This window comes from Rhinopithecus bieti, unplaced genomic scaffold (assembly GCF_001698545.2).
Source record: "Rhinopithecus bieti isolate Rb0 unplaced genomic scaffold, ASM169854v2 scaffold_5497, whole genome shotgun sequence".
Lineage (NCBI taxonomy): Eukaryota > Metazoa > Chordata > Mammalia > Primates > Cercopithecidae > Rhinopithecus > Rhinopithecus bieti.
In genome coordinates, this window is record NW_016805006.1 from 1373098 (window position 1) to 1395003 (window position 21906).

General features: G+C 42.6%; 1 protein-coding gene across 1 annotated transcript in view; it reads right to left on the reverse strand.

Annotated features, from left to right (window-relative positions):
- Positions 1-21258, reverse strand: part of PPM1D (protein phosphatase, Mg2+/Mn2+ dependent 1D) — a 69162-nt gene extending 47904 nt beyond the window's left edge. Inside the window, exon 1 of the mRNA XM_017870829.1 lies at positions 20554-21258. Coding sequence (XP_017726318.1) covers positions 20554-21025 — 472 coding nt within the window. The 5' untranslated portion in view covers positions 21026-21258. The remainder of the gene's footprint in view (positions 1-20553) is intronic.
- Between the last annotated feature and the right edge of the window lie 648 nt (positions 21259-21906).

Here is a 21906-nt window from a genome sequence, read left to right on the forward strand (position 1 = left end):
GCCAAATACAAAAAAATACAAAAAAAAATTCACATGGTGAAACCCCATCTCTACTTAAAATATAAACATTAGCCAGGTGTGGTGGTGTGCACCTGTAATCCCAGCTACTCAGGCAGCTGAGGCAGGAGAATTGCTTGAACCTTAGAGGCAGAAGTTGCAGAGAGCCAAGATCGTGCCACTGCACTCCAGCCTGGGCAACACAGCGAGAATCCGCCTCAAAAAAAAAAAAAAAAAAAAAAAAAGAAAGAAAGAAAAGAAAAGAAAAGAAAGAAAAAGAAAGCACAAAACTTAGAAAAAAACACAGGGAAAAATCTTGACATTGGTCTTGGCAATTACATTTTGAATATGACACCAAAAGAAAAGGCAACAGGCTGGGTGCGGTGGCTCATGCCTGTAATCCAGCACTTTGGGAGGCCAAGGTGGGTGGATCATGAGGTCAGGAGTTCTAGATCAGCCTGACCAACATGGTGAAAGCCTGTCCCTACTGCAAATACAAAAATTAGCCAGGCGTGGTGGCGCACGCCTGTATTCCCAGCTCAGGAGGGATCCCAATCTCAGAAGGTGGAGTTTGCAGTGAGCTGAGATCGAGCCACTGCACTCCAGCCTGTGTTAACAGAGAGAGACTCTGTATCAAAAAAAGAAAGAAAGAAAAAGCAACAAGCGCAGAAATACACAGGTGGGCTACATCAAACTAAATGGCTTCTGCACAGGAAAGGAAACCATCAACAAAATGAAGTGGCAACCTTCAGGAGAAAATGCTTACAAACTTTACACTATGTGGTAAGAGATTAATATCCAAAACATATAAGGAACTCATACAACTCAATAGCAAAACAAACAAACAAAAACACAGTTAAAAACTCGGCAGGCCGGGCGCGGTGGCTCAAGCCTGTAATCCCAGCACTTTGGGAGGCCAAGACGGGCGGATCACGAGGTCAGGAGATCGAGACCATCCTGGCTAACACGGTGAAACCCCGTCTCTACTAAAAAAATACAAAAAACTAGCCGGGCGAGGTGGCGGGCGCCTGTAGTCCCAGCTACTTGGGAGGCTGAGGCAGGAGAATGGCGTAAACCCGGGAGGCGGAGCTTGCAGTGAGCTGAGATCCGGCCACTGCACTCCAGCCTGGGGACAGAGCGAGACTCCGCATCAAAAAAAAAAAAAAAAACTCGGCAGGCCAGGCACGGTGGCTCATGCCTGTATTCCCAGCACTTTGGGAAGCCGAGGTGGACGGATCATGAGGTCAGGAGTTTGAGACAAGCCTGGCCAACATGATGAAACCCCATCTCTAGGAAAAATACAAAAATTAGCCAGGCATCGTGGCGGGCGCCTGTAATCCTAGCTACTGGGGAGGCTGAGACAGGAGAATCGTTTGAACCCAGGAGGTGGAGGTTGCAGTGGGCCGAGATCATGCCATTGCACTCCAGCTTGGGAGACAGGGTGAGACTCCGTCTCCAAAAAAAAAAAAGCTGGGCAAATGACCTGAATAGACATTTGTCAAAGAAGTCAGACAAATGGGCAACAAGTATATGAACAGAAGCTCAACATCACTCATGATGAGGGAAATTCAAATCAAAACCACAATGAGGCAGGAAGATCGCTTGAGGCCAGGAATTTATCACCAGCCTAGACAACATAGCGAGACCCATCTCCACTAAAAATTTAAAATTCAGCCGGGGCCAGGCGCAGTGGCTCACGCCAGCACTTTGGGAGGCGGGGACAGACAGATCACAAGGTCAGGAAATCGAGACCATCCTGGCTAACACGGTGAAACCGCGTCTCTACTAAAAGTACAAAAAAAAAAAAAAAAAAAAATTAGCCGGGCGTGGTGGTGGGCGCCTGTAGTCACAGCTACACGGGAGGCTGAGGCAGGAGAATGGCGTGAAGGGGCGGGGGGGCGCGGAGCTTGCAGTGAGCCGAGATCGCGCCACTGAACTCCAGCCTGGGCGACAGAGCAAGACTCCGTCTCAAAAAAAAATTAGCCAGGCATGGTAGCACACACCTGTAGTACCAGCTACTCAGGAGGCTGAGACAGGTGGATCCATTGAGCCCAGGAGTCTGGGGTTACAGTGAGCTAGGATCGCACCACTGCACTCCAGCCTGAGCAACAGAGCAAGAAGACCCATCTCAAAAAAAAAAAAGATATAACCTCACACCTATTAGGATGGCTATTATCAAAAAGATAACAGTAAACAAGTGCTGGCCAGGATGTGAAGAAGGGAGAACACCTGTACACTGCTGATGGAAATGTAAATTGGCATAGCTATTATGGAAAATATTATAGAATTTAAAATATAACTAAAAATAGAAGTACCATATGACTCAGGAATTGCACTTCTGAATTTATATCCAAAGAAAATGAAATCAGTCCCTCAGAGAGATACGTGTACCTCAATGCTCCCTGCAGAATTATTCAAAATATCCAAGATATGTAGACAATCTAATATCCAGCAAGCGATAAAGAAAATGTATGTATACATGATGGAATATAAAAAAAGAAGGAAATCCTGCCATGTGCAACACAAGGATGCTAAGTGAAATATGCCAAACACAGAAAAAATAAATACTGTATGATCTTACTTATACGTGGAATCTAAAGAAAAAGTCACACAAGGAAAGAGCAGAAGGATGGTTGCCAGGGATTAGGAGTTGCGAGAAGTGGGGAGATGTTAGTCAAATGGCACAAACTTTCCATTATGAGTAAGTTGTTAGTATCTAATGTACAACACAGAGACTATAGTTAATAATACTGTTTTGTATACTTGAAATTTGCTGAAAATAAATCTTGAGTGTTCTCACCACCAAAAAAAGGCAACTATGTGAGGTGACAGATGTGTTAATTAACTTGTCGCAATCATTTCACAACATATACATATATAAAATCATCAATCACATTGTACACCTTTTTTAAAAGCAACTAAAAAAAATCTGTTCTTCAGAAGATACCATTATTAGAATGAAAAAACAACTCACAGAAGGGAAGAGGATACACACACATATGCGCCAAAGGAAAAGCATCCAGAATATATAAAATTTTCCTACAAATCAAATCAATGAGACAGACTACCCAAATGGGAGAATGGACAAAAAGCTTAAACAAGCCTTTTACAAAACAGGAAATCCAAACAGCCACAAAATATGCAAAGGTATTCAGCTTCTTTAATCTTTAGGGAAATACTAATTTAAAACTACAATGAGACAGCGCTGCATAACTGCAAGACTAGTCTGACAATAGCAACCGAGCTGTGGTCAAGAAAATGAAGCAACATGTACTATCATCAACTACTGTGAGACTGTAAACTATACATTCCAGGTAACATTTAGGCTCTACTTATTAAAGGTAAAGATACATATACTCTTTGACTACCTCCTAGGTATATACCACAAATTAACATACATATACAACAAATACAATTGTCAACCATGGTAGTATGTGCCTGTAGTACCAGCTGCTCAGGAGGGTGAGGCAGGAGGATCGCTTGAGACCAGGAGTTTATAGCCTGGGAAATACAGCCAGACCCTGTCTCTAAAACAATAATTAAAAATTACATATGAATGTTCAAAGCAGCATCGTTAATAAGGGCTAAAAACGGGCAACAGCCCAAGTTGTTCAACATGAAAATGGACAATACTACATAAGACACGTAAGAATCTCACAAGAAGCACATGATAAAAGAATACATACAGCATGATTTTCTTCAAAAACAACCATCATGTTTAGAGAAAAGTGGTAAAACTATTAAGAAAAACAAGTACACCATTACAGAACTCACATCATGAAAGTCAGGAAGGTAGGCTTTTTAGGGGGAGATAGAAATATGAGATTAGAAAAGACATACAGATGGCCGGGCGCGGTGGCTCAAGCCTGTAATCCCAGCACTTTGGGAGGCCGAGACGGGCGGATCACAAGGTCGGGAGATCGAGACCATCCTGGCTAACACAGTGAAACCCCGTCTCTACTAAAAAAATACAAAAAACTAGCCGGGCGAGGTGGCGGGCGTCTATAGTCCCAGCTACTCGGGAGGCTAAGGCAGGAGAATGGCGTGAACCCGAAAGGCAGAGCTTGCAGTGAGCTGAGATCCGGCCCCTGCACTCCAGTTTGGGAGACAGAGCGAGACTCCATCTCAAAAAAAAAAAAGAAAAGAAAAGACATACAGATATCTGCAGTGCAGACAATGTTCTCTTTCCTAACTGGATGGTGTTCAGTTTACAATTATTCATTAAAGTGTACATTTATATTTTATGACCTTTTCTATACATATGCTATATTTTACAATATTTAAAATTTAAAAAAAAGAAGCAGAGAGAGGGTATCAATTTTGCCAGCAGAAATCACAGCAAGGACAGCTCCATAACCCATCCAGTTTGCAATCTGGTTACAGAAGTAATTCCTAGAAGCTCAGCCTAGAGTATATTGTATGTTTCTTCAACCCTTTCAAGTATTTTGGGTGTTTACTAGCTTTTGATAAAACCCTTTCTTCTATTTTTTTTTTTTAATGACAGAGTCTCAATATGTTGCCCAGGCTGGAGTGCAGGCTATTGGCAGGTGTGATCATCGCATATACAGCCTTGACCTCCTGGGCTCAAGCAATCCTCCTGCCTCAGCCTCCCAAGCAGCTGGAACTATAAGCATGTGCTACTGTGCCTGGCTATACCCTTTCTTTTTAAACAAACTGAAGTAAATTAAAAAAAAAAAAAGTCTACTACAATAAATGTGAATGAATAAATGAGGTGAACTCTCAGAAAGAGATTTAAAGCACATCCAAAAACCAAAATTTGGCAGGGTACAGTGGCTCATGCCTACATTCACAATGCTTTGGGAGGCCAAGGCGGGAGGACCACTTGAGGCCAGGAGCTCGAGACCAGCTTGGGAAACACAGACGCACTCTGTCTCTACAAAAAAAAGAAGAAGAAGAAAAAAAAACTTTTTAAGTTAACCAAGTGTGGTGGCACGCATCTGTTAGTTCTAACTTCTGCAGAGGAGGAAGCAGGAGGATCACTTGAGCTCAGGAGTTCAAGGCTGCTGTGAGCTATAATGATGCCACTGCACTCCAGCCTGGGCAACAGAGCAAGACTCCGTCTCTTAAAGGAAAAAAACAGTAAAAGAAAGAAAATAAAACAAAATTTACCTACGGTATACAAATAATTTTGCAATGACCTAAAAATGACTAATTCCTACTTTCCCTATTCATTTGAAATGTCACCTTTATTATATGCTACATTTTGCCTTAGATCTATTTCTGAACTCATCCTACTAATCTATTTATAGTACTTTTTAATAATTGGTAGTTTAAGTATCCCTCAATTCTTTCTCTCTCTTTTTTTTTTTTTTGAGATGGAGTCTCACTCTGTCACCCAGGCTGGAGTGCAGTGGCATGATCTTGGCACACTGCAACCTCTGCCTCCTGGGTTCAAGTGATTCTCCTGTCTCAGCCTCCTGAGTAGCTGGGATTATAGGCATGTGCCATCACATTGGGCTAATATTTTTGTATTTTTAGTAGAGACAGGGTTTCACTATGTTGGCCAGGCTGGTCTCCAACTCCTGACCTCCAGAAATCTGCTCGCCTTGGCCTCCCAAAGTGCTGGGATTACAGGCATGAGCCACTGCACCTGGCCTTCTTTTTCTTTTTAGTTGTTTTTTTTTTGTTTGTTTGTTTGTTTTTTTAAGACAGAGCCTTGTTCTGTCACCCAGGCTAGAGTACAGTGGCTCAATCTCAGCTCACTGCAACCTCCGCCACCCAGGTTAAAGCAATTCTCATGCCTCAGCCTCCGGAATAGCTAGGATTACAGTTGTGTGCCACCACACCCATAATCCCAGTTACAGGAGGCTGAGGCTGGAGAATCACTTGAGCCTGGGAGGCAGAAGCTGCAGTGAGCCGAGATCATGCCACTGCACTCCAGCCTGGGTGACAGAGCAAGACTCTGCCTCCAAAAAAAACAAAAACAAAAAAATTAATCTTTACAAAGCTGGGTGCAGTCACTCATGCCTGCAGTCCCAGCTAGTTGGGAGGCTGAGGCAGGAGGATGCTTGAACCCAGGAGTTAGAAGCTATAGTGCACTGTGATTGAACCTGTGAATAGCTACTATACGCCAGCCTGGACAACATAGAGAGATCCTATCTCTTAAAAAAGAGGGAGGGAGGTGCAGGTACGGTGGCTCACACCTGTAATCCCAGCACTTTGGGAGCCAAGGCAGGAGGGGATAGCTTGAGCCCAGGAGTTCAAGACCAGTCTAAGACCCTGTCTCTACAAAAATAATAATAATAATAAGAAGAAGAATAAGAAGAAGAAGAAGAAGAAGAAGAAGAAGAAGAAGAAGAAGAAGAAGAAGTAGTAAAAAGAAAATTCTCTCACATACTTTTCCAAAGGAACTTTAGTAGCAACTTGCAAAATTAAAAAACAAACCTTCTTGAGATTGATTGAAACTGCACTAAATTTATATATTAAGGAACTGATATTTTTATGTTGTCTTCCTTAACTATGGTATGTATTTTCTATTTTAATTTTTTTAATGACATAAAACTAGGAGTGCATTAAAAGACAGCATCATCTAGTATATTAACTCTCACTTAAATATTCTTTTCTTTTTTTCCTGAGACAGAGTCTCACTCTGTCACCCAGACTGCAGTGCAGTGGCGCAGTCCTGGCTCACTGCAACCACTGCCTCCTGGGCTCAAGCAATCCTCCCACCTCAGCCTCCCGAGTAGCTGGGTTTGCTGAGACTGGCTACAGGTTCACGCCACCACGCCCAGCTAATTTTTGTACTTTTTGTAGAGATGGGGTTCCACTATGTTGCCCAGGCTGGTCTTGAATTCCTGGGCTCAAGCAATCTGCCCACCTCAGCCTCCCAAAGTGTTGGGATTAGAGGTGTAAGCCACCATACCCAGCCTAAGGAAAATTTTCTTAAGAAAATACACATGTCATAAAGGCAAAAACCAATACATTGTTATAACATCTCTATTTTATAGGTAAGGATACCGTGGTGCAAATAGTTTTACTCAAAGTCACAAAGGTAATAAGTGGAGAAGCTGGAATTCGAACCTAGGCAGTACAACTCTAGGGCACATACGCTCAATCACTTAAGAGTTCTTACAGAATTCGTATTCCAAAGTAGTATGGAGATGTAAAGCCTTCGGGGAAGCAATTTGAAAATACTTATTGGCAACCACCAAAAGGTATACATTGTTTAAGCAAATAATTCAGTTTTGAGAATTTTTTTTCTAAAGAAATAGTCCAAATGAAAAAAAAAGGCTACACTGCTTTCACTTTAGCCCTTATTTAAAGGGCTTATTTAGGCAGTAATACTATTTAGTATTAAATAGTACACACACTTCCCCCATATCCACAGACTGTATGGAATATCAACTAGCTGGACAAAAACTAATAGCTTCTCCTCAAAGCTCTTAACGGATAGGTTAGGAAGCCTATTATGATAGAAAAGGCCAAGTGCAAGACTTTGGAGCACCCCAACAATGAGACTCTACTCCAAAATAGTAATTTAAAAGCATTATTGCATCCTTCAAAGAATAACAAAGACTCCTGCCACCAGTAAAACATGAAAGAAGAAAGGGTGGTAAATCCTATCTATTCCTATTAAATAGTTTGACCACTGCAAAAGTCTGATAGCTGTTGGAAATGACAGTGAATTATCATAACCAAATGGTGACTCCAAATGCTGCTATTTCTGATTTATTCTCTTCATTGAAAAAAATAGACTGTTATCTGGTACACATCGAGCAGCAGGACCCTGATGAAACTGCTACCCAGATTCCTAAAAGTACCCAGGTTTCTGATCTTCTTATATCTTCAGCTTTACCTTTCCTTTTTTGCAAGAATAATTCTATTTTCTTTTTCTTTAAGCAATAGTGTGTAAACCACCAAATCACATCAATTTTAAATATTTTAGTATTTAATTCCTACACACAAGGAGATTCTCCTACATAACTACGATCCCATCAAAATCAGAAAGTTAACAATGATACCATACCACCTGCATACAGGTTTGTAGCCTAGGAGCAATCTAGGTGTGCAGTAGACTATACCATATCTAGGTTTGTGTCAGTACACTCTGATATTCACACACCAACACGAAATCACCTAAGATACATTTCTCAGAACATATCCCTGTTGTTATGCAACATATGACTGTATATCAAATTACAGAAAAAATAATGTACAGGACAGAAAGTGGCTCAGTGGTTACCTAGAAATGGAGATTGGAGAATATGGGATAATTACAAATGGTCACAAGGAAACTTTTGGGCGTGATAGATGTTTATTGCTTTGACTATGATTCTCGTTTGACATGCACATGTCAAAAATTATCAAAGAGTATACTTTAAATGTGTACCATTTATTGTATGTCAATTATACCTCTATAAATCTGTTTTTTGTTGTTGTTGTTTTGTTTTTTTAAGACAGAGTCTTGCTCAGTCACCAGGCTGGAGTGCAGTGGCACGATCTCGGCTCACTGCAAACTCTTGCCTCCCCGGTTCATGCCATTCTCCTGCCTCAGCCTCCCAAGTAGCTGGGACTACAGGCACCTGCCACTATGCCCGGCTAATTTTTTTTTGTATTTTTAGTAGAGACGGGGTTTCACCATGTTGGCCAGGATGGTCTCGATCTCCTGACCTCGTGATCCACCCGTCTCAGCCTCCCAAAGTGCTGGGATTACAGGCATGAGCCACCGTGCCCGACCTGTTTTTTTTTTAAATAGCCACATGTAACCACTGACTACATGTGTACTGCAGTCAATTGGACAGCACATATGTAAAGGACAAAAACAAAAATGATAGGAGGACTTAATTGTGAAAGCAGAGCTGTATACCTCTAAGAGAACACAATAGCATCTTTAAAAGCATGAGATATTAAGAAAATGATTAATAAAATTACATAAGTTTAAGATCTTCTGTTCATTAATAAACATCACGAAGTGAAGAGACACACAAAAACTGGAAGACACCTGCTACGTCTGTAACGAAGAATTAGTATCCAAAATACATAAAGAATTTTGGGCCAGGCGCGGTAGCTCACGCCTATAATCCCAGCATTTTGGGAGGCTGAGGCAGTTGGATTACTTGAGGCCAGGAGTTCGAGACCAGCCTGGCCAACATGGTGAAACCCCATTTCTACAAAATCACAAAAATTAGTCAGGCATTATAGCACATGCCTGTAATCCCAACTACTCAAGTGAATGAGGCAGGAGGATCACTTGAAACTGGGAGGCAGAGCCAACATTGCGCCACTGCACTCCAGCCTGAGTGACAGAGCAAGACCCTGTCTCAAAAAAAAAAAAAAAAAAAAAACCAAAAAAAACAAAACAAAAAACCCCCACAAAATACATAAAGAAATTTTCTACAAATCAGCAAGAAAACAATTCAATGTTAACATGGGCAAAAAAATTAAAAGGCATTTCATAAAAAGAAAACATGGCCAGGCATAGTGGCTTACACCTGTAATGTCAGCACTTTAGGAGGCCGAGGTGTGCAGATCACTTGAGGTCAGGAGTTCGAGACTAGCCTGGCCAACATGGTGAAACCCTGACTCTACTAAAAATAGAAAAATTAGCTGGGGTGGTGGTGCATGCCTGTAATCCCAGCTACTTGGGAGGCTGAGGCAGGAGGATCACATGAACCTGGGAGGCAGAGGTTGCAGTGAGCTGAGATCGAGGCACTGCACTCCAGCCTGGGCAACAGGGAAATAGAGCGAGACTCCTTCTCAAAAAATAAAAAGGTGCTCAATCTTATGAGTAATCAGGGAAATGATAATCAAAACCACAATAAGATACAATTTCACCACCATAAAATGCAGACTACTTCAAGTATTGGCAAGAAGGTGAAAGAATGATACTCTCCTACACTTCTTCAGGGGAATAAACAGGTATAAACACTTTGGAAGGCAATTTGGCAGTATCTAGTGAGGTCCAAGATATACATACCCCATGACCCAGCAATTGTTCCCCTAGTACACTAGAGCAGGGTCAGCAAACCTTTTCTATAAAAGACCAGAGAAATATTTTTGGCTTTGCAAAACATATGGTATCTGTCACAACTATTCAAGTCTGCTGTTGAAGTGTGAAAGCAGTTAGACATTGTATAAACAAATGATCTTGGCAGTGCTCCAATAAAAAAAATTTATCAAAAAAAAAAAAAATTTATCTACCAAAATTGGTGGTAGCCCAGTGTGGCCTGTAGGCTTTAGTTTGCCAAACTTGGGCTCTCAGAGAACCCCTCAGATATTTGAACAATAACCAAAAACATGTACAGAAATGTTCCAAACATCATTGTTTTTCATTATAAATAGTTGTAAAAACTAAATATCCTTCAAGGATACAATGGATAAGCATAATATTGGTATATTTATACTATCCATAAGTGAAAATGAACGAACTAGAGCTACGTGTGTCAGCATGAAGAAATCACATACAATACTGAACCAAAAAAGAAAGACCCAGAAGAATAGAGTAGTACCCCCTTATCCCAGGGGCATATGTTCCAAAACCCACAAAGGATGCCTGAAACTTTGGATAGTACCAAACCCTATATATACTATGTTTTTTCCTATACATACATACATATCTTTTTTTTTTTTGAGACGGAGTCTCACTCTGTTGCCAGGCTGGAGTGTAGTGGTGCGATCTCAGCTCACTGCAATCTCCACCTCCTGGGTTCAAGCAATTCCCCTGCCTCAGCCTCCAGAGTAGCTGGGACTACAGGCGCGCACCACCATGCCCAGCTAGTTTTTTGCATTTTAGTACAGACAGGATTTCACCATGTTGGCCAGAATGGTCTTGATCTCCTGACCTCATGATCCACCCACCTCTGCTTCCCAAAGTGCTGGGATTACAGGCGTGAGCTACTGTGCCCGGCTCCTATACATACATATTTATGATAAAATGCAATTTATAAATTAGGCATAGTAAGAGGTTAACAACTTAATAAAATAAAACAAGTATAACAATGGGCCAGCATTACTACTCTTGCTCTTTGGGTCCGTTATTAAGTAAAATAAGGGTCACTTGAACATGAACACTGCAATACCATAAGAGTTGATCTGATAACCAACACCCAAGATGGCTACTAAGTGACTAACAAGCTACTAACAGGTAGGCAGCATATACAGCTTAGATATGCTGGACGAAGAAATGATTAACATCCAGGGCTGACACAATGGGATGGCACAAGATTTCATCATGCTACTCCCAACAGCACACAAGTTAAACTTACGAATTGTTTATTTCTAGAATTTTATATTTAATATTTCAACACTGAACAAGGGTAACAAACTGCAGAAAGTGAAACCATACATAAGGGGTGACGATACTGTACATATAGTAAGATGTCATATATAAGTTATAAAAACCAAGCAGGCTGGGCACGGTGGCTCACACCTGTAATCCCAGAACTCTGGGAGGCCAAGGCGAGTGGATCACGAGGTCAGGGGTTCGAGACCAGCCTGGCCAATACAGTGAAACCCCGTCTCTATTAAATATACAAAAAATTAGCTGGGTGTGGTGGTGCGCGCCTGTAATCCAGCTACTGGGGAGGCTGAGGTAGGAGAATCACTTGAATCTAGGAGGCAGAGGTTGCGGTGAGCTGAGATCACGCCATTGCACTCCAGCCTGGGAGACAGAGCAACACTCCGTCTTAAAAAACAAACAAAATACAAAATGTACTGTATATTGGTTAAAGATATACATAATAAAATTATAAAGAAAATAGTGAGGATGATAAACACTGAATATAGAAGCAGTTGCCCCTCATGCAGAGTGAAAAAGATGTAATACAAAACAGAAGGGGCTTTAACTATATTGGTAATGTTTTATTTTATTTTATTTATTTATTTATTTATTTGAGACAGAATCTCGCTCTGTTGCCAGGCCGGAGTGCAGTGGCGCAATCTCGGCTCACTGCAACCTCTGCCTCCCAGGTTTAAGCAATTCTCCTGCCTCAGCCTCCCGAGTAGCTGGGACTACAGGCGCGTGCCACCACATCCAGCTAATTTTTTGTATTTTTAGTAGAGACTGGGTTTCATCATGTTCTTGACCTCATGATCCACCTGCCTCAGCCTCCCAAACTGCTAGGATTACAGCAGTGAGCCACCATGCCTGGCCTGGTAATGTTTTATTTTTTAAGCTGAGTTATGGATGGGTGTTTATTATATCATTTTACACCTTTTTGAATATTTCATAATATAAAGATTCAAAGAAATCTAGTTTTACCTGCATAATATAGAAACTAATTACAATTTAAATTGCTTCTTTTTTCTCTAAGTGATATCAATTCTGGAGACTACCTAATACGGATCAAAAGTAATGACTGATAATGAAAATGGAAAAAATAAATTTGAACTTGATAATATGGCACACAACTCTTTCAGAACGTATAATTTATGAGAAGGTGAAGATCCTTAATAGTGAAAAAATGGGAACAACCAACCTAAAACAAGATAAACATTTAAAATTCTATGGTTTAAGAGGTTTCTCCAAATTCAATTATTTCTCTCTCCCCACTTTGGTTTCTTTCCATTGTAAATTAAAGTAATGCCAAATCTAGAACCAACAATTTAGGTTAAGACTAACTTCTTCATGATTTCCTGGGTCATACTCTTTTAAAATGAATGCTCTAAATCTTCAGTCCAAGTTAACAAATGAAACTTTTGTATTTCATCTTCCTTTACAAATACTGTGGCTAATTCCCTGTAATCACACCAGAGATCACCCTTCTCTTATTTCAACAGAATGTCATCTTTCTATTGACTCTCTGGGTAAGACTATGATACACAGCTAAAAACTGCACTTCGTTCACCATCTTCATTAAACTATCAAAAGAAGGGACAAAGAAAACATTACTTCCAACAAGTAAACCTAAAAAAGCCTATACAAACTTTAAAACTTATTTCTGCCAGGCACGGTGGCTCACACCTGTAATCCCAACACTTTGGGAGGCTGAGGCAAGTGGATCACCTGAGATCGGGAGTTCAAGACCAGCCTGACCAACATGAAGAAACCCCGTCTCCACTAAAAATACAAAATTAGCCGAGTGTGGTGGCGCATGCATGTAATCCTAGTTATTCGGGAGGCTGAAACAGAAGAATCACTTGAACCCGGAAGGTGGAGGTTACAGTGAGCTGAGATCGCGCCATTACGCTCCGGCCTGGGCAACAAGAGCGAAACTCCATCTCAAAAACAAAACAAAACAAAAAAATTTATTTCTACTTTTTTTTGAGGCAGAGTCTCGCTCTGTCACCCAGGCTAGAGTGCAGTAGTGCGATCTCGGCTCACTGCCAACTCCACCTCCCAGGTTCACACCATTCTCCTGCCTCGGCCTCCCGAGTAGCTGGGACTACAGCCACCCGCCACCATGCCTGGCTAATTTTTTGTATTTTTAGTAGAGACGGGATTTCACTGGGTTAGCCAGGATGGTCTCGATCTCCTGACCTCGTGATCCGCCCACCTCGGCCTCCCCAAGGGGCTGGGATTACAGGCGTGAGCCACCGTGCCCAGCCAAAAAAACTTATTTCTTAGAAGGCAAGCATAATAAAAGGGCAGTAAACATACATATGTGAATAAACATAAATTAGGCATAACCTAAAACTTATGATCATGAATAAAGATTTTAAAAAAATGACTTTTTAATAAAGAATATATTCAGGCCTGGATGTGGTGGCTTATGCCTGTAATAACAGCATTTTGGGAGGCCAAGCTGGGAAGACTTCTTGAACCCAGGGTAAGGAACCAGCCTGGGCAATATGGCAAGACCCTGTCTCTGTTACAAAAAAAAAAAAAAAATTAGCTGGGCGCATGCCTGTAGTCTCAGCTACTTTAGAGGCAGGAGGATCCCTTGAGTCAAGGAAGTCAAGGCTGCAGGGACCTTTGATCATGCCATTACACTCCAGCCTGGGCAACCGAGCAAGACCCTGTCACCAACAAAAAAAAAAAATATATATATATATATATATATTTTTATACATTCTTTCATTCCATACTGTATTTACCAAATCACTACCTCAAGACAAAATAAGCCATTTTAAAATTTTCCTTTATAAATCTGGGAGGGGTACACATGAGAAAGACAGAGAGGTCAAGCTTAACACTAATCAAATAATTCAAGAAGGGCTCAGTAACGTAGAAAAGGTATAATTTTAAAATGTAAGATAGTCCACATTCATTAGAATGCTTTTTTTTTTAAATGGAAAAGTTAACAAGTGTTAGAATATGGGGAAATTGGAACCTTTATACATTGCTGGTAGGAATGTAAAATGGTACAGCTGCTGTGTAAACAGTTTGGCAAGTCCTTAAAATGTTAAACATAGGGGCTGGGCGGGGTGGCTCACGCCTGTAATCCCAGTACTTTGGGAGGCATGAGGCTGACCATGAGGTCAGGAGATTGAGACCATCCTGACTAACATGGGGAAACCCCGTCTCTACTAAAAAAAAAATACAAAAAATTAGCCGGGTGTGGTGGCGGGTGCCTGAGGTCCCAGCTACTCGGGAGGCTGAGGCAGGAGAATGGCGTGAACCCGGGAGGCAGAGCTTGCAGTGAGCCGACATCGTGCCATTGCACTCCAGCCTGGGTGACGGAGCGAGACTTTGTCTCAAAAAAAAAAAAAAAAAAAACACACAAAAAGTTAAACATAGAATTACCATATGATCCAGCAATTCCACTTATAGGTTCATAAACAAAAGAACTGAAAAACTGGGATGCAAACAAATGCTTATACACCAATGTTCACAGCAGCACTAGTCACAATAGCCAAAAAGTGGAAACAACCCAAATGTCCATCAACAGAAAACTGGATAAACAAAATGTGGCATGCACACATCTATATGACGGCATATTATTCAGCCCTAAAAAGGAAAGAAATTCTGACTTATGGTACAATGTGGATGAGCTCTAAAGACACGCTAAGTTAAATAAGTTAGACACAAAAGAACACTTTTCTACTTAAATGGAGTATTGGAATAGTCAAATTCATAGCAGTACAAAGTAGAATGGGGAGTTTACCAGAGCTGGGAAAGGGTTCACAATGAGATATTATTTAATGGGCACAGAGTTTCTATTTGGGCTGATGAAGAAGTTTGAAAATTGATAGTGGTGATGGTAGTACAACATTATGAATACACTTAATGCCACTAAAAATGGCTAAAATGGTATAAATTTTATTTATGTATTTATTTTTGAGACAGAGTCTCGCTTCTTCTCCCAGGCTGGCGTGCAAAGGCATGATCTCAGCTCACTGCAACCTCTGCCTCCCGAGTTCAAATGGTTCTCCCACCTCAGCCTCCCCGGTAGCTGGGATTACAGGCACACGCCACCACGTGCGGCTAATTTTTTTGTATTTTTAATAGAGATGGGGTTTCACCATGTTGGCCAGGCTGGTCTCAAACTCCTGACCTCGGGTGATCAGCCCACCTCGGCCTCCCAAAGTGCTGGGATTACAGGCGTGAGCCACCACGCCCAACCTGGTATAAATTTTATGTTATCTGTATTTTAGCACAATTTTTTAAAGGGAGAAATTTTAACTTAAAAAAGGAAGAAAGTCCATTTGTTTGTTTACACTCAACAGAAATTCAACTAAACTCAACTAGTTGTTGAGCAGTTACTTTGGGCAAGGTATTATGTGGTCAATCCTAAAACGATTAAAGATGAGTAAAGCAGTATCTCTGGCCCCAAAGACCTCAAGATTTAGCTGACAGGCAGATACTATAGCAGACTAGAATCTCCCAGTGGTCTGTGTAATCTTCATAGGGATTCTACAAGGCCAAAACTATTTTCATAATAATTCTAAGAGTTTATTTGCCCTTTTCACTGTGCTGACACTTGTACTGATGGTAGAAAGCAATGGCTGGTAAACTGCTGGTGCCTTGGCAGGAGTCAAGGCAGTGGCACCAGACTGAGCTATTAGTCACTGCATTCTTCACAGCTACCTATTTACAGTCCAAAAAAAGCAAGCTAATTTCACTTAAGAATATTCCTGGCCAGGCGTGGTGGCTCGCGCCTGTGGGAGGCCGAGGCAGATGGATCACTTGAGGTCAAGAGTTCGAGACCAGCCTGGCCAACATGGTGAAACCCCATCTTTACTAAAAAAAAAAAAAAAAAAAAAAAAACACACACACACACAAAAATTAGCCGGGTATGATGGCACATGCCTGTAGTCCCAGCTACTTGGAGGCTGAGGCACGAGAATCGCTTGAACCTGAGAGGCAGGGATTGCAGTGAGCTGAAATTGCACCACAGCACTCCTGCCCGGGTGACACAGTGAGACTGTCTCAAAAAAACAAAAATTAAAATTAAAAAAAGAATATCCTTGATGACACAACAAAAATTAATTTTATTAATTCTCAACCCATGAATATCTACTTTTTTTTCTGTTGCCCAGGCTGAGTGCACAGGCTCCATCATGGTTCACTGCAACCCAACCTCCCAGGCTCAAGCGATCCTTCCATCTCTGCCTCCTGAGTAGCAGAGACTACAGGCACATGCTACCATGCTAGGCTCATTTTTTATTTTTATAGCAACAGTGTCTTGCCATGTACATCTTTTTAATATTCTACATGACAAAAGGAGACTATATAAAACAGGCTTTTGTTACATACTACAGGAAAAGCACCTGTGATTGATTGTCTGAGTCATGTAATGAATAAGCCACACTATTCATCGACCATCATCTTTACTTGAGAGACTGATAAACTGTGTTAATAGGACTTGGGTATTTGGTGTACATCTTCAACATGAACAAAGTGAGCTTTTGGCTTCAAGAAAAACTGACAGTATTTGTTGTCAATGATACATTTCTAATTGTTGCTTGAAAAATACATTCTGGAAAATGTGTATCCACAACAGTGAACTAAATAGCTTCCCAATATTTAAAGACTTTTCTGATGAGATCAGTGATATTAACAAACATGATTTTCTTTGATATTGTATATTGAAATGTGTTACTATTCAGAGGATGTTCTTAACTGAGTGAACCATTACTTTCCAAATAACTAATGCACTATGTCACAAAAATCACACATGGATGAGATTCATTCAAAGTACAAAACAGACCAACGGATCTTAATGTATTAAGCATGACATTCATTACTAAGGTTTCAAATTCCAATTCAACTAACTTTAAGAAACTACTTTTCTTCCACCTTTCTCTGGGGGAAAAAAAAGCTACCATTTTAGTGCAGAATATCCACAATTATCTGAAAAGACTAATACAATATTTCTCCTTTTTCCTACTACATATGTGTGTGGGGCTGCTTTTTCTTTAGACACTTCAACCAAATAGCACAAGAGATTGAGTGCTGAAGTGGATATAATTCAGCTTTTTATTTATTTATTTATTTATTTTGAGACACAGTCTCACTCTGTTACCCAGGCTGGAGTGCAGTGGCGCGATCCCAGCTCAAAGCAACCTCCATCTCCCGGGTTCAAGCAATTCTCTCTGCCTCAGCCTTCCGAGTAACTAACATCACAGGGATGCACCACCACACCCGGCTAATTTCTGTATTTTTAGTAGAGACAGGGTTTCACCATGTTGGCCAGGCTGGTCTCAAACTTCTGACCTCAGGTGACTTGCCCGCCTTGGTGTCCCAAAGTGCTGGGATTACAAGCGTAAGCCACCCCGCCCAGACATTCAGCTGTCTTCTATTAAGCTAGACATGAAAAGAGGTTTGCAAAAATGTAAAACAATCCCACTTCTCCCACCACTATTTCTTATTTGGGGAAAAAAGTGGTATTTCTTTAAAACATATAAAAGTATGTTTGTTTTAAAGAAATATTTTTTAATTATCTAAGTTTAAATTTCTCATGTAGTAAATATTGGAAGATGTAGCCATAAACAAAAACTCTTTGGAGTACTCAATAAGAGTATAAAGGGTTCTGAGAGCAAAAAGTTTGAGAACTACTACTACAATCCAATGAGCACTACAAAAGTAGAAAAAACAGTGCTTGATTCCAAAAGAAAGAAGTCTTCACAGAAGAAAACATACTGACTGGGAATCTACATGATGGATATATTTTTGTTCGAGTTTCCCTTGTTGGGGGGTCGGGGTGAGAGAGACACAATCCAAGAAAATGGAAATGGAGTATTTCGATGTGCCCTGAAAAAGGATGAGTAGAGACTAATGTAATGGAAATCCGTGTAACACATATAATTTACTAGAGAGGCTGAATCTGTACAGGAAAGGGGTTGGCCTGCAGATTACAAACTACAGTTTATTTTCTAGAAAATGTGGAGCCATCCAAGAATTTGTACTGAAAAAAAATTTTTAAACCTTCATTTCCGGCCGGGCACGGTGGCTCAAGCCTGTAATCCCAGCACTTTGGGAGGCCGAGACGGGCGGATCACGAGGTCAGGAGATCGAGACCATCCTGGCTAACATGGTGAAACCCCGTCTCTACTAAAAAATACAAAACAAAAAAAAAACTAGCCAGGCGAGGTGGCGGGCGCCTGTAGTCCCAGCTACTCGGGAGGCTGAGGCAGGAGAATGGCGTAAACCCGGGAGGTGGAGCTTGCAGTGAGTTGAGATCTGGCCACTGCGCTCCAGCCTGGGCGACAGAGCGAGACTCCGTCTCAACAACAACAACAAAAAAAAAACAAAAAACAAACAAACAAACAAAACCCTTCATTTCCTTTGTCAAGACTCCCAAAATAATTAGCATACTTTTTTTTTTTTTCAAGTTTTGAGGACGAAGTCTGAGGTCTAGCTGTGGTACAAAACAAACTTTAACACCTTTCTGGAGTACAAGGCTCTAAACTTTATGCATCATAACAGTGAAAGCTTAATTCGAAAAGTCTGTGTATGTAAAACTAAACCATACATATTTACATTTAACAGCATGGTCCCTGCTTTATTAAAAAATGCTGCTGAAGGTCCGGCAGGGTGGCTCACGCCTGTAATTCCAGCACTTTCGGAGACCGAGGAGGGAGGATCGCTTGAGCCCAGGATCGCTTGTTGCCCAGCCTGGGCAACAAAGTGAGACCGCCCACACCAAGTCCCCGCCCCCGCCTGTCTCTTTAAAAAAAAAAAAAATTTAAATACTAATGTAACGGAGTTTATATCTTAAAGACTTTTTATCCTTCAAGTTCAAACATGGCAAATTCATGTTACTCCAAGTACAGTGCAAAATAAACAGAACTCTAAATAGTTCTTTGTGTCTAGTCTTCCTCTCTTGTGCTGCTGTCGACCTCTCGTTGCCCTGCAGTCCATGATATGACATATTTCTACAATACCTAGAGTGCTTTCAGTTCTACGGTGCCTACACAAAAACAAAATACATTCATAAAGAGGGGCCCCTGGGATGGATGGGAAACGCCTCCAACAAACCTAGTGGCTGGTCTTTGAGTCAATCAACTAATTCTTGGCAGAAAGCCAAGCAAATGGAAAACAGACTTTGAAACCAGCTAAATCTACAACTCTATGACAATATCTTTCTAAAAATGTTCTGTATTTGCTAAATCTCTTTTCTCTATGTCTCTATCCTCCTGCTGAAAATAAAGCAACTTTATTATGCTGCCATAAACAAGGTTTTTTTCCCACCACTGGAGAGTATTGTCTTCTTTGCTCTAACAAAGATGCATGCCATTTATTCACTGCAACAGATAAGCAATTATAATCCTGTAAGATTATTCTGTATATGTCGGGCACAGAAATCCTGCCTGCTTTACAAACATTTAAAACTTAGATGAAACTACAACTCCACCGAAATTTTTAGACATTTAAGACCTTTATTTCCTTCTAGCATACAGTAATTCCTTGCCTTTTCCTATTTTGATGGGCATTTACAATTTATAAGTACTATTTAAACTAGGAACTGTTGAAAACTACCTGAAAGCAATCAGCTAAGGCAATCTGCAAAAAGAAAGCCCAAGCACAATTTAACGCACACCCTTAACACGGGGCCAGTTTAAGAGGTAACAACATGTTCCGCGTTTTTATTTTTCATAAGCAGTACACGTTTATGATCCTAAAAACATCTCACCATCATTACAACGGAATTCCTTCCAAAACTTTAAGTTGCCGGATGGTTACATTTCAGCCCTTCTAAATTAGCTTACGCTTTACTCCAGCAACCAACCCCAGCAATCCCGGGTCAATCTGGAGAACTGACACCACCGGTAGGCGGCAACCGAGAGGGACAAGACTTTCAGGAGCAGAATTATGACAGATTCTCTAAGGAAACACTACAATTTTTCCTTCGCCTGGCCCAGGTGCAACACCGATTTATCTTTTGGCCAAAATCTGGTGCCAGGTTTTAAGCACGTTTTCATTGGCTGCCACCACAGTGAAGCAGGAAAGGGAGAGGGCTGCTTCCCATTGATCCTCGGAGGATGGAAATAAAGCAAAAAGAGGTTGCAGGGAGACAGCAATCCTATCTTCCCCAAGGCCGCTTGGTTTGCCCGGACCTCCACCCAGCAAAGCGCTATTCCACCGTTTGGTAACTTCCATCAATGTACACTTTGGTTGCGCTCTGGGTGCCGGGGGCCCACGCGGGGCTAGTGCCATAAAAGCCCTGAACTGCCTGAAAAAGGGGCGGGCGCCAAACAAGCCAGGGAACGTACCCAGTTTCTTCCACATGGCGAGGTGACAAGCGAGAAAGCCTTTGCGGATGGCAGCGCAAACCTTAGCCGGCTCGGATGAGGTGAAACCCTTCTGCTTCTTGATAAAACCCCACAAGTGCTCCCGGGCAAACTGTGCCGCCTCCCGCCCGCCGTGCCCGTCGCACACGGCGAAAAAGGCCACGGAGGAACGGCGGCGGCAGCAGCGGCTGGGTGCAGGCGAGGCCCCGGCGTCCGGGGGAGGGTCGCGAGCCTCTCGGGCTGCCACCGCTGGGCCTTTCCCCGAGACTTCGCCGCCGGGAGGGGCGGGCGGCGACGGCCGCGGAGACAACGGCTGAGACAGCGACCGCCGCGGCGAGGGCTTTTCTTCAGCCGTCGGTTCCGGCTCCACAACGATCTGAGTAACGTCCTCCATGTACTTCCTCCCGCCCTGGTCGGAGAAGACGCTCACTCCCAGCGAGTAAAGCCCCGCCATGGCCGGCTGGCCGGGATCCCGCCGGTCCCACGCAGCCCGCCGAATCCGGCGGCGGGAGACACACTAGGCGCTCGCCGGCCAACTATTGTTTATCTTCGACGACGCCGAGGGGGGGAGGGGGCGGTCCCGGAGGAGGGGGGCGCGCGATGTCTGGACTTGTCCGCGAGAGCTGGGCCGGAGCGTCGGGGAGGGCCAAGCCAAGCAGTTGCGCCTGCGCACTGTGCTTCCCCCGCCCGCCCGCGCCCACCACACAAATCAGGCGTTCTCCCCCGCTGACGTCACCCGGCTCTCTGAGCCCGACCAATCCGGAGTCGAGTGGAGCGAGCCCGCCCTCCTTCCCCGCCTTCGCTCCCGCCCGCGACGGCCGCGCTCCCTCCTCCCGCCGCTGGCGCTGGGCCCGCGCACCTACCAATTTGCTTCACCCACGCCGCGGGCTTCTTCGCCCTCCGGGTTGTCGGCAGTTGCTGATCCTTTTCGGAGCTGCTTGATCAGTGTAGGCTTTTGGCTCAGTCCGGGGTTCTTAATGCGGCCTGCCGGCCTTGGCGTCTCGCTGCTCCATTTGCCGGGAAGGTAGTGTAGACTCGGGCCCCCAGCGAGTGGAGAATGAAGGGAGAAGAGTTCACCCTCCTCCTAAGCGAAATGGCGGGAAACCTCCCTTCCGAAGGGCGATTGTGAGCTGGCCGGAACAAGTGCGGCACCCTTAAGCTGGATCTGGATGGGACGTATCCGACTGGGAATGGAGGAGGGAGCCAGTCCAGTTCTGTTGTTTAAAATCCATTTGGGAAATTTCCACCGTCAGCTGCACAGTCTCGGTTCACATAACTAGGTATTGTCAGAGACGTTAAGAGGGATGTATTCTAACTAATTCCTAGCAGATCTTT